Here is a 13,007-nt window from a genome sequence, read left to right on the forward strand (position 1 = left end):
CTTTCTGAATGGAACTTAATTATGAAAGGATTTCTGTTTCTTGCATGCAAGGAGTGTTCTTTTCTCATTATGACTTTTTCAGGACTGAATAATAAACACCGCACCTGTTTTCAATTAGTAATGTAGAAGGGAAAATTTTGGTACTGCTTTTTGTTTAACATGTTCGTGATCTTTGTTTATGCCTCATTTGCTGTGATGTCAAATGCACTGCCTGAAGAGTAAATACCATAGCATAATCATGAGACTCTTTCAAACTTAATGATTTTTTTGAGGCTTACTTTTCATAATTTTCATAATTCCCCTTACTATCTTAGGCAGAGAACTTGGGAATTGTAATCCTATTAACCTTTTAAAGAAATAATGAATAAAACCTGCCCTTTCCCCTCTGCAGGACATTTTCCCCATCTCTTGACTTGGGTTGTCTTTTGGTTCATTGGTAGCATGATCTTTCTTTTCACAGACTATGTTTTACAGATTTACACCCATTTTTTTCTTCTTTCCGTAGTCAGGTTTAGAGGGGATACAAGTTCTCTCATTTCTTGGTTTTACATACGAAATGTTTCTGAAAACTCTTTGAAGTTATCCCTGCTTTTAGTATGTCCGGAGGTAGTATGTGTTCATCTAGGTGACCTCCAAAGCTTCCTTCCATCCTAAATTACTCTAATTCCCATTTTTGGGATTAAGACCTTTCATTTTTTCCAAACTTGAGTTGGTTGAAATTTGTCTTTGCAATCTTGGCAGCCTTTTACCCTGTCTTTGGGTCATGTATCCTTCCTTCTACCTCACCTGCTTATATGTATGCCTCTGACAGGTTAACTTCTCCATGCCCTTAATATTGCCAGCTGTTCAAGCAACCAGCTACTGTTTTGTGATCTCTCCCATAGTTTCATCTTTTTGTATGACACAAACCTACCTGAGGGTTTTATCAGTTGGAAAAAAAAATGCTGGGGAGAAGAACTTCATCTTCCCTGTCACTTGGATCTGTAATTTGAAGTCTTTCTAGATCCTTTTATTCAGACTGTCTAAATCTTAAAGATTGTCTCTGTATTAAAATCTCTAAAATACTTTGTGCAGCTGAAGCTTGTATCCTAGCTCTCATCATCTTCAAAACCGCAGCATTCTCTGTCCTTGACAAAAGTAGTCTTGTTCACATCTATTCCAAGCACTCAAAAGATAATTTTTTCTTAGCCTGTCACTCTGACTGTCACCCATCTTAGTGCATCTTTGCTGGTTTATCTTTGATCTACCGGAGTAAGAAAGGTGTCTTTATATCTGATAGATCGTATGGCAAAGATAAATTATAACTCTTAACCAAGGACTTGTTTGTGCATTGTCAGACCAAGGAGAAATGCAGGTTCCAAAATCTCCTCTATCTCCACATTGTTTCTGAGACAGTCTCAGTTTTGGTATTTCTGATTTCATCAATAGTAGTTGTACTGTAGGAAGAGTGTCTTTCTGTTGTAATCAAATTCCAAATTATTTGGAGTTTGAAGGGAACTTGGGCGAAGCCAGCTTTTGAGTTGTACTTGGAAGTTTATTTTATTTGTCCACAAACTGTATGTGGAAGTCAGCTGGCCTTGTTCTGCGTTATTTCAAAGTTTAACATCACTTGATTAGCATTTTGCAGCATTTTGTGCTAATGCTAAGTTCTGTGTGGCTCAGAGATGTGCATGTACAATAATGACATGATCCACACTGAAGTCAGGTGTGCTAGTCCTGCTGTATATAGGCTTTCTGAATGGCTACCTTGGTTACATCTGCTGTCTTAGCATCCACGATTTGTTGCAATGTCATAAATCTTTTGGTGTCCTCATTTGTTAAAAATAGTCAATGAAAAACTTTTTACAGTTGATCAGGTTGTAGTCGTTATCTTCAGAATGTGTTTCTGCAGGTTTTCTTAGTAGTAGAATCTTGAGCTCATGTTACTGAAGTGTAGGAAAAATGTGTTAATTGTACTGGTCTAGCTGAAGAATGAAAAACTGTAGATAACACATTTCAGGAGTGATTGGCAGCACAGGCATTCTGATTATCTTCAGCTTTCGCTGATTTCTCTCTCCTTCCTCTTGCCATGATTATCAAACAAATATAGGTAGAAATGGAATATCAGAACATGATTCTGAGACTGTGTGATGCCATTTTGAGTTTCACATATCAAGGTGTTACTATAGTGATGGAGGGAGGTAGGAGCATGACGAACCAGGTATCTATTTATAAAGCTGGTGTTTAAAACAATTTAGAATGTGCTGATACATCAGAAAGGTTTGTTGCTCAAGGACCTAAGCTAGAAGTTGTGCTTCTGGGCAAGAATACATAATAAGCTGCAGTAAGTAACATTAAGAATGACGAATTTAAGAACTGCATATTGAATTTTCTGCTGTCCCCTTCTTTCCTAGGTGTGGTATTTTTGTTTGGGAAAGTGTGGATTGAATCTGCAAACACCTATGTCAGCTGCTGTGTGACAGTGAAAAATATTGAGAGAACTGTTTACCTACTGCCACGTGAAACAGTAAGTGTATCTTTTAAGCATGTCAAACATAAGTACTTTTCATTCTGCTTATGGCACGTTATGAGTTCTACTAGTGTGTTTATGGGAACTGTTGAAGCCAGTGCTGTCTGATGTAGCCAGTGTTTTCTGATGTAGGTGGTAAAGTTGCATACAACATATATGTAGTATATCATGTGAGATGCAGAGTAGAGGGTTGTTGCTTCCTTCCTGACTCTAACAACTGTGGAGAAATTGTTGCCTTTAGACTTGTTGCTTAGGAAATAAAGTGGTCTTGAAGTATTAGAAAACTTAGTTCTTTTTAAACACTCTGTTTCAAATAGTATTTTTTAAATTTGTGTTTTCTTGGCTGATTGCACTGTAGTTTCCCCTTAAAGAAGAGATACCTGATTCAAAATGGCAAAGCAACATTCAACCTGTTGGTCATGTCTGCTGGCATTTTTTGTTAATTTGTAAAACCTGACTTGTGTTTTTGAGGAAATGGACCTATCTACTGGCAAAGAGACACAGACTCCAGTAACTTTAATGAGTGTTTTCAAGGAATTTAATGACTGCATTTCACCCAAGTATAAGATCATGAAGTTCAAATCAAAGGTTTGTTTGCAGTTATCCTACTTCATCATTTTCTGTTATGGTTGGTGAGGTGGGAAGTCTGTTGAAGCACTGTCCAGTGGGGGAGATTATGCTGAAACACAAATATGTAACTCCTGACAATGACATGTGTAAGCCTATTTGCCTGTAAAAAACTATCTCAAAGTCTTCCCAAATATTCATAATTCTTTAACAGTGAATTTCTAACATGATTGTTTCACCAGAAGTTTAAACATACTGCTTTTGTATCTACTCATTTGCTTTTTTTGAAACTGAGTTGAGTGCCAGACTCTTGCTTGCTTGCTGAGCTGGTTTTGGGAGTGCAGAACAGATAACAGTTCTGATATCTAAAGCCTGGGTATCAGTTCATGGTGTTCAAGTTTAAAATGAAAGACTGTGTTGTCCAGCAGATAGGATGGTACACTGGGATTAGACCATCTTTGCACTTGACCAGATGCCACATTGAACTTTATCTTTTGGCATGTCTCATGCTGCTTCTCACCCTTTCTGTTTGGAGCATGGGTTGTCATAGTGTATTTCTAGAGAAGGTAACAAGTTATAAGGACTGTCATCCAGTGTTGAAACTTAAGCTGTTCTTGGCTTACAGTTATGGGCAGTAATCTTACAGTGTTATTTTACTGTGTTCTGTTTGCGCAACAAATCCTGAAAAGAGCATTGAAATAACAAAGTGTTGTTATAACAGAAAATTTGCACAAATAGTAATATAATACTTGTCATTAGTCTGCAGGAAAAAAGCTGACATTGTTGCAGATTTGGACTGAATTAGTTTGCTAGTGTGAGAAAGCTTTCTTGTTCATTTGCACAAAGCATTTGTCATTTGGGGAGTTTCTGTGGGGAAAGGTCATGGCTAATACATAAGTTAGAGGAAAAGATTTGTTCAGAGTGAAGTGCACAGAAACTTTTGTTTCTTGAAGTAATGTGTCTGGCAAAGCTGGCTTTCATTGTCATGATTCGGTGTGGGATCAGTTGTAACTTTTCTCAGGTTGGCCATCTTGTGACTTGGTAGGATTTGTTCCTGAATAGTTGATCAAGGAATGAATGGCAAATAAAAATGCAGAGAGAATGGAATTTAACAAAATGTAAATGAGGGAAAATAGAAACAAGCGCATCTGGTAATTGAGGTTGGAAAGGCCCTCAGGAGGTCACCTAATGCAAAGCTAGAGTAATTCTGAAAGTTTAAGTTGTTAAAGTGAAAACATGATCAGGGTTTCTCAAATGGGAAATTCATGTAAGATGTCATCTCTTCATCTGTGTGTATCTTAGTGCATTATTTACATCATGAGTACATTGTTAAACCTTTTTTAATTTTTGTTGGTACTAGCTTATCTTGTCTCTCAATACTCTGATGCGAATTTAGCTTTTTCAGTTTTATCAGTCTTATTTCTCTTGTATAGTTGATTATAACTTCATTGTTATGTATGGGAATTGGAAAGGAATGAATTCAACAGTAGGTAAAAACCCAAGTTTGTAATAGCTCACTATTCAAAGATCCTTTCAGGAATGAGGGAGGAAACTCGGGGCAAATAAATTATTCATTAAAAAAAGAGGATACAAACATTTGTACTCAAGGAATGGAGGGAGGGGGAGATGCCTTTGAAGAAATTCAGATCTGCTAACAGAATCTAAGGAAACCTCCACCTGTTCCATGGTGTTCTAAGGAAAGGGTATTGTGAGTGAGATAATGGAGTAACATAGTTTAACCTTGGCCTTTAAAAATCAAGGTAAAACATAAGTAGGAAGTATTTGAACTGTTATTTCTGATGTTAGTTAAAAGCTTATCACATTTTTATTGAGCTTAAACAGAGCTTGGGGTGAAAGACCCAACTTTGTTCACCGGAAACGTGGCTACAGTGCATCTGTGGTCCCTGGGTGTTACATGGGAGGAATCCGTAGCAGGAGTAGGGAAGTAGCAGCACAAAGGCACTGTTCAGACCTTACCTAGAATAATTTAACACTAGATCACCTTTATGAGGAAGGATTAACTCAAGCTACAGCAGGTACAAAAGATGGCAATTAGAAAGATGAGACAAAAGGAGGTTCAGTTATACCAGAGATAACTATGAAAGAGCTTTACTTTTTTTACCTTAGTAAAGGATAATGCTAAGACCTTTTTGCTGTCTAAAAACATTAAAAGGGGATGAGCAGCAGGAAAGCTATTTAAAGGGCAGTTTCACCAAAGGAAACAAATTTATAAATTTAATTCATGAATAAATTAGGCAGGATAGTTGGGGGTGCAGAGAAGTTCTGAAATAACATACCAGAATTGTTTCTGGTAACAGTAAGAATTCAGACTCTGTTTGAATTCATTGGACTCTTCAGTAAACTGAATTTTACTAACATGGTAAAAGGCTATTCACTGTTCTGCTGATTTTGATAGTTACTGCTTCCTGGAAGCAGTACTGCTGCTTGGAGCTACGAGGAGGGTATGGCACTAGTAATGTGGGGGTTAAAAGAAAAGGTAGTATTGAGGAGCAAGGCTGTTGGTGAGGCCTTTGGAGGGTTATTCAAGGGAAGTTTTACAGTAACTCAGCTATTCCGGCTTAACACAAAATTGCACAAGTGGCACCAAATCTGGCCAGGCTTACATCTCTGCAACAAGGTGTCATTTTTCCTGCAAGATGATTATGGAAGTAGTAGCATTCTCCCATTACTGCACCTCCTTTTTCTTTTGTTCCTTCCTGAGAGACCTCGGTTTGCCAGGTTATATACTTTATTAATCTGTTTTTCATAAGGAGTCATCATATTTCTTAATATTTCAGTCATACCACCAGAGATGTGGTGTTGTACAGCCCTTGCTTCTGTGCTTCTATAGGTTGTGCAGAGGTCTCAGATTGAAATGGTATTGGCACTCAGCTGAGTGAATGCTTCAAAAAGTCATCTCTGTACAATTGTGACTGTAAGAGCTAATATGTTTTAGAAAAACTCCCCTGTTCTTTGACGTACAGCAGGTGTTTCGCTATTGTCTTGTAAAGGGTTGGTGTTTTGAAAGAGTTTTAAAGGGCTAATGGCAATATTGCTTAGGTGAGCAGAGCACTTGTGAGCAATGCATTCAGAGTAACACGAAGTCTCAGTTCTGGCGGAGTACTGTGAAACTCGGAAGCCCTTATCCTTCTTATCCTTCATTAGCTGGAAATCAGAAAGGTTGCTAGCATACCTGCCATGAAAGTTATTCAGAATGCCCAGTTTTGTGGTGATGCGGAGAGAGACAGTGTTTATACACTGAGACAGGTTGTTCTCTGTATGCTTGCGTGTATCCAGCTTGGCCTTGCCAGCACCAAACTTCTTGTGAACTGATACACTTAAGCTGTATCATTTCCTCCTGCACCTGCTGCTAATTGTGGCTTCAATGGGTTGCACTGCTGCCAAGTTAGCAAGTCTTCACAAATCAATTTGAAAGCAGCCTTACTCCACTTAGGAACTTAGCAGCTAATCACTGCTCTCTGAAGGGCCACTTGAAGGGCAGATTACTCTGCAGCAAAGCATTCATTCACTGCAGTTATGACCAGACGCTTGTTTAATTGAGCTGAGCTCTGTGGAATAACACAGATGAATCACTGCAGCACTATTTTTACACTATGTTCAGCTTGTGTTTCCAGCAAGAACTTGTTTGAAGCCTGAGGGTTTTTTTTTTTTTAATTAAAAAAAAAAAAGGAGGGAGGGCACCAATAATATGTGCTAAAAGCAGTGCATTGCCATTGCTATGTTACTGTTATGAGGTGTTGCTTTGGCTCAGCAGGTCAGATCTATATTTGCATGCTAATTTGTAGTGGTGGTCTGACTTCACAGTGCTGTGCTTATATGAAGTTATATTACATGGCATATTACTGCTTCCATGTAACTGTTGATGCCGTAGTTGTTTCTGGATTTCCTGCCTTCCTATTTATAGCAGAGGACCCTCTCCTCTCCCAGGCAGGATTTGCAGCCTTAAAATGCAGTATTGTGAGAAGTAGCAAGCTTAACTGCTCATTCTAGTGCTCTGAGGGAGTTACTGCTGATCCTAAAGAAAAAACCCCAAACAAAACAAAACCCCAAACCCTAAACCAAAACAACAAGTTTACCTAACAATGCATTTATTTTGTTTATTTGTAAATTTTATTCCAATTTATGGTAATTTTGTTTTTTTTTCATTAAACTTACTCTAGTGGTATATTATGCTGACTCTGTGTATGATGTGCTGAATTTAGTGCACTGTCCAGTGAAAACATGCTTTTTAGTTCTAGAATGTTCTAGCACAGTTATGGAATAACATAATAATACGTAACAGTGGTGCAGATGGCTTGGGAAGTATGACAGGGCTGAGCATATGTGCTACAGGATAGAGCATGGCATTTCAGCAGGTGCTATAGCAGTGTTGCGGAGGATATTGTAGTTATTTGGAGTTTGTAGGTAGTTATTCTTAGAAACTGTCAAGCTGTGCATGTTGTAGAAAATCATTACTGTTCTTGAAGAAAGCAGAAGTGATACTTTCAGTAAAATTGTACTGAACTTGAGGTGGCTTTAACTATCTTTGTTAGAGATACATAAACTTGACTCCTTTCTAGTAAAAGCCAAGTCACTCAATGAAAATACAGTACTGTCATAGAAATGATTCTGTTCTAAGCATGTAATAAATGATGGGCAGATGGTTGGGAAATTAGCTCTCTTGGGTGCCTCTCTGAAGTGCTGGTACACTAAAGCATGCAGTGGAACTGTGGAAAAAGTGTAAAAGGTGGAACTGTGTGCAGTTACAGGGCTATGATCTTACCAGGATCACGGACACATGGTGGGCTAGGGCGTGGTTCAAAAGGACAGACTGGGATGGAGAGGAGGGGGAATCCCTTTTACATGTCAGAGCAGTGAGAATGCGTGGAGTCCTGCCATGGATGCCATGCCCAGAGAGCATCGCCAAGAGCTTGTGGGTCAGGATTATAGGGCAGACTAATGGAGGTGACATCATGATGGAAAAAAGAAACCCAAAGCCCACCTAGAGTGGTAAGAGAGGTAAAGAGCAGTTGGAAAGGCTTCAATAGGTACAGGAGGACTAGGGGAACTTAATGTGGGCCTGCTGCTGAAAGGGACAGAGAATGTGGTGATGAAGGGCATGGAAAAACAGAAATACTCAGTGTCTCCTTCACCTTGGTCTTTATTGGTAAGTCCAGCCTTCAGCAACCCCTGTCTCCAAGAGACCAGAAGGAAAGCCTGAAGCAAAGAAGACTCATCCTGGGTGGAGAAGGATCAGGTTAGGGAACATTTAAACTAATTGGACAGATGCACATGCATGGGACTGGATGGAATGCACCCATGAGTGCAGAAGAAGCTGGCCAATGTCTTTGTGAGGCCATACTTGATTATCTTTAAAAGGTCATGTTGATCGGAGTAGGTTCCCGAGGACTGGAAAAAAGCAAGTGTCAAAGCTATCCTCAAGATGAACAGGGATGAGGAGATTACAGGGAACTAGGGGCTGGTCAGCCTCACCTTAAGCCCTGGGAAAAGGTGATGGAGCAACAACTGTTTTACAGACACACAAAGCTCAAGAAGGTACTTGTGATCACGTGTTTGGTGTGGATTTACAAAGGGAAAATAATGTTTAATCAAACTGGTAGCCTTCTGTGAAGAGATGAAGGACTTGGTGGACAAGAGGACAGCAGGTTTTGTTTATTTTGACCTTAGTATGGCTTTCAACACTGTCTCCCATAGCATCTTCAAAGACAAACTGATGAAGTATGGGCTAGGTAACTGGATAGTGAGATGGACTGAAAACTGGCTACACTGAAAAACAGAGAAAGGTACGCACATACTGGAGCAAGTCCAGGACAGGACCACAAAGATAATTACAGGGCCTGGAGCCTCTATCATGTGAGGAGAGGCTGAGACTGTGACTATTCAGCCTGAAGAAGAGAAGGTTTGGAGTGAAGGATTGGCAATGGAAGTATTGTTGTTGTGTAGGGAGGAGCAAAGATGTCTCTGGTGGACTCTTCTCATTGGTGCCCAGTGGAGGACAAGAGCATATGAAACACATAAAAATTGTCAGAACATAAACCACTTTTTTTTTACTGTAAGGGAGAGTAGGCACTGGCACAGGTCTCCTGGATAAGCTTTGAAGTTTCCATCCCTGAGCATATTCAAAACCTAACTGGAGAGGGCCCTGAGAAACCCTCTGTAAGTGACCCAGCCCTGAACAGGCAGCTGTACTAGACAGTCTTTGGAGATACCTTTCCATCTCATTCATTTGATGATTTTTGTGGTGGGATGCAACCACCAGTTCTCGTGAGCATCTCTGAAGCTGGTGAATTTACAGCGTTCCTTAGCTATTAAGCTTGTATAATTTTTGTTTTGTAATGGTTACTTTACTTGTAAGTCAATTCTGTAGAAACTCTTTATGCTAAGAAAGCCTGAAGAGATTAAATACAGGCACTGTTACTACATTCTTATAATGTTCTTACTATCTTTAGATGGTTATAATGGGTTGCAGAATTGGTAACAAACGATCAAGCCCATGGTATTTGGGATGTGTATTTTGGCTGGCATTTTTCATTAGCTCTCTTATTGGACAGAATAAATATTCAGTTGGGAGATACTGAAAAAATATTTTTGTTTTATATAGAAAGTGGAAAAATACTATGCTTTTGAGATCCCCGATGTTCCAGCAAAATCTGAATATTTGGAAATTAAATATTCGGTGAGTATAGTTAATCTGATGAAAGACCATAGCCTGCTTTCTTACCCAATTAATAATTTTATTTGATTTGATCTTCAGTAGCTAATGTCTGTACCTCTGTTACAGTGGGTAGTTAGTTGCTCATTGTCTTGTAATTAGAAGTCTTTCATTTGTACCTTGGTTAGTCCTTAACAAAAACAGTTCATTACCAGGCAGCCTGTAACACTTATTTGTTAGTGTTGGCTCTGTTTGTGTAAATAAAGCATGAGGAGGAAAAAATACTTCCTACAACTACTGCATTCCTCCCACCTTCTTCCCCGATTAGAATTGGCTTATTGATTTACAACAATGTATATTCCCAATTATCCTGCCTTATTTTATATTACCTTACCACTGAATCGGTTGATACTGGCTAAACAGCCCTTTAGCTGTACTGGCTCAGGGCCCAAAGTATTAAGATATTTTAACTTACTACCCTTATATATTTTGTTTTTTTTTTTTTTTTTAATCCATGTCCGGAATACAGCTGTTATCTCTGCTTGTATGGCTCTTGCAAATAGCAGCTGGTTGAGAAAGATTTGTTGAAGAGCTTTAAAATTGAGCAGCAAAGATGGAACAAAATAATCCCATAAGAACATCACTAACTGTTATTCATTAGCAAAAATACTTGATTTGGTTTCATATGCAAGGACTTCAGCAGTCTTGAACCTCTTGGGGGCAGTTGCTGGGATAATGCCTTTTTAAACCATTTTCTTAATACTAGCTCTAGGTGCAAAAGCAGCATCCTATAGAGATTTGCTTTCTGTCTCAAATTTTAATGTCACTGTGCAGAAGCACTGTATCCAGTGTTTATATGACAGACAAGATTAAAGATGTAACTGTCTAATTAAGTTGACAACATGAGCAGTTTCTGTATTAAAATGGTCACTGAACATTGTTGTAGTCTTGGCTGATGATAATATTTCTGTCGTGCATCCAGTATGGATGAAGAACTTTAGCTTCAGTGCATTTTTACATTACTGTCCTGATTTTGTTATGCACCTGTTTAAGTTGAGTCAGTAGTATAATTTATTCAATTACTGTAAGATATTATGGGTTAAGGATCTGCTTGTGGGAAATTACAGTGATTTTGGGTATTGTGTAGTTTTGTTAAGGTGTTGCCTGAATATAGTGTGTCTATATTGTAGTCTTCTGTGGGGTGAAATGACTTGCTGCTTTCTGTTACTTGTTAGGCTGATTGCCCTCGGCTTCCCCAAGATCTGAAAGGACAAACGTTTTCCCATGTCTTTGGAACCAACACCTCTAGCCTGGAACTTCTCTTGATGAGTAGGAAGATCAAAGGACCATGCTGGCTGGAAATAAAAAATCCACGTATGGTGGTTTGCATGTGAAATACTTGGTTGCAGGAAAACACACATAATTATAGATCAGAGGGATGAGGGGAAATTGAAATTGTACTGATAAATTGTAATTTTGTAAATTGACCTTGAAATTTATCTGTTTAATTTTCATTATTAGTACAAATTGTAACTTGCTCTTCCTTTATTTTTTGAGAGCTCTATCCATATAGAGTTGCACATTGTACAGATGAGATTATAAATTGGAATGTCAGTGAGAGGGAACCATGCAGTGCCTAGCAGGTGCATGCCCTAAAGCCACATAAAGTTAGTTTTCTAGAAAGGTATCACTCTTTCTTCTCTTGGTAACTTAAGATTCATGGTTTTTCTGAAAATGTATCTTTATAAGAACAAACCGCTGCTAGATGGCTCTTTTGTTTGTGTGTGTGTTTGTTGTTGTTATTTTTTCTGTCACTTAGACAAGTTTGAAATCTCTTCTGCCTCATGAATGGGCATGCACCACTTACAGGTAGTTACGCTGTCTTATTTTGGCTTGGTTAGAGCCCTCTATTCAATGTGTGCTGCATATTCCATATTGCATATGTTAGAGCCCCTGGTATGACTAGGCTGCTGACTGGGGAGTCAGGGCCCAGAGGGAGTTACCAAAAATTGATTAGTTTAGATTAGGATTAGTCTAGATCTTGTACTATCCCACAAGGGCAGCACATTAAAAGGATATGCTCTGTGGAAGATTGCCATTAGAGAAGCCTTATTTATGGATCCCAGAAAAATGAAGGTGGTTCATGTTTTGTCCTCAGAGCCTTCAAATCAGTTGGTCAGCTGGTGTAAGGTGGAAGCTGTGGCCATGAAGCCTGGCTTGGTGAATGTGGTTAAAGATATTTCTCCTCCTCCTCCTCTTGTGGTCATGTCCTTTAGCATGAAGACAACTCAGAACCCAAAGACTCATCAGAATGAGGTATGTAATCTGCTCTCATTTTGGTTTGGTTTGGTTTTGTTCTTTGGCATATACTAAAAATTTTCTAAAGCCTGGAAGAACTTCACCTGATAAAACATATCTAACTATATTTACTGTTGAATAAACTTGTATGGGCTTCAGGCTTTTCAAAGAAATTTTCACTGGGCTCTTACTAGCATGACAAGTGTGGATTCAGGGGGGCTTTTTGGTGAGAATATTTACTGTGACAGCAGATCCTACGTATTTTTTCCAAGCCTTCTATTTCATCTGCTGTGCATAACAGCTATAAATGAGACTGTCCCAGAACAGCTGTTAATGAATTACTATTTTTTTCTGGTAGTGCTAATCGTAGGTTCTAGATAAAATGACCATTTTTTTCTGCTGATAAAATAGATTTGGAAATAGAGTCAGAAATTGGTCTAAATCTTATGGCATCTGCTACTCTGCTGTAATATTTTTCATTTTCTCAGAGGAGAAATGTAGGTGGCCATTCTCAGTTGTGGACTGCAGATTACGAATTATAGTTACTTCGAAAAACAGATAAAGGTGCCTAAGTTCCCCTAGCTAAGGAAGGGTTTTAGTATTCACTAATAGGATAGGATAGTTGTTTCTGGCTAATTTAATGGCAGTCTGACTGCTTTGTTTCCTGTTGGGTTTTCCTGACCAGTGTCTGGGGAGCCAGGACATTCCTGCCAAGCAAAGCAAGCAGAAGCATCAGTAATTTAGAAGCTAATACCTTCTAAATGCTCAAACCTCTTGGCTTGGCAATCTTGACTGCTTGCTCAGCTACAGCCCTTCTGGAGGCAAGGCTTCTCTGCATGTCCTGCCTTTCTCACATCTCCCCTGCACTTTATGGAGGATCCTTTAAATTGTATGGTCTTTTCAGATTCAGAACAAAATTTGATAAAAGCAGTTTCCCAAAGGAATTATTTTCCTTCTCAA

At 38.8% G+C, this 13,007-nt stretch overlaps 1 protein-coding gene across 2 annotated transcripts in view; it reads left to right on the forward strand.

Annotated features, from left to right (window-relative positions):
- The window catches only part of POLA1 (DNA polymerase alpha 1, catalytic subunit), a 202,237-nt gene that overhangs the window by 14,145 nt on the left and 175,085 nt on the right, over window positions 1-13,007 (forward strand). For both annotated transcript variants that reach the window (XM_061453308.1, XM_061453307.1), the window contains exons 11-15: window positions 2,394-2,506; window positions 2,981-3,097; window positions 9,699-9,773; window positions 10,985-11,123; window positions 11,908-12,065. In XM_061453308.1, coding sequence (XP_061309292.1) covers window positions 2,394-2,506; window positions 2,981-3,097; window positions 9,699-9,773; window positions 10,985-11,123; window positions 11,908-12,065 — 602 coding nt within the window. The remainder of the gene's footprint in view (window positions 1-2,393; window positions 2,507-2,980; window positions 3,098-9,698; window positions 9,774-10,984; window positions 11,124-11,907; window positions 12,066-13,007) is intronic.

The sequence above is a fragment of the Pezoporus flaviventris genome, unplaced genomic scaffold, assembly GCF_033815535.1.
Source record: "Pezoporus flaviventris isolate CSIRO_AGI_PZ_B2104156 unplaced genomic scaffold, CSIRO_AGI_Pfla_v1 ptg000015l, whole genome shotgun sequence".
Classification (NCBI taxonomy): domain Eukaryota; kingdom Metazoa; phylum Chordata; class Aves; order Psittaciformes; family Psittacidae; genus Pezoporus; species Pezoporus flaviventris.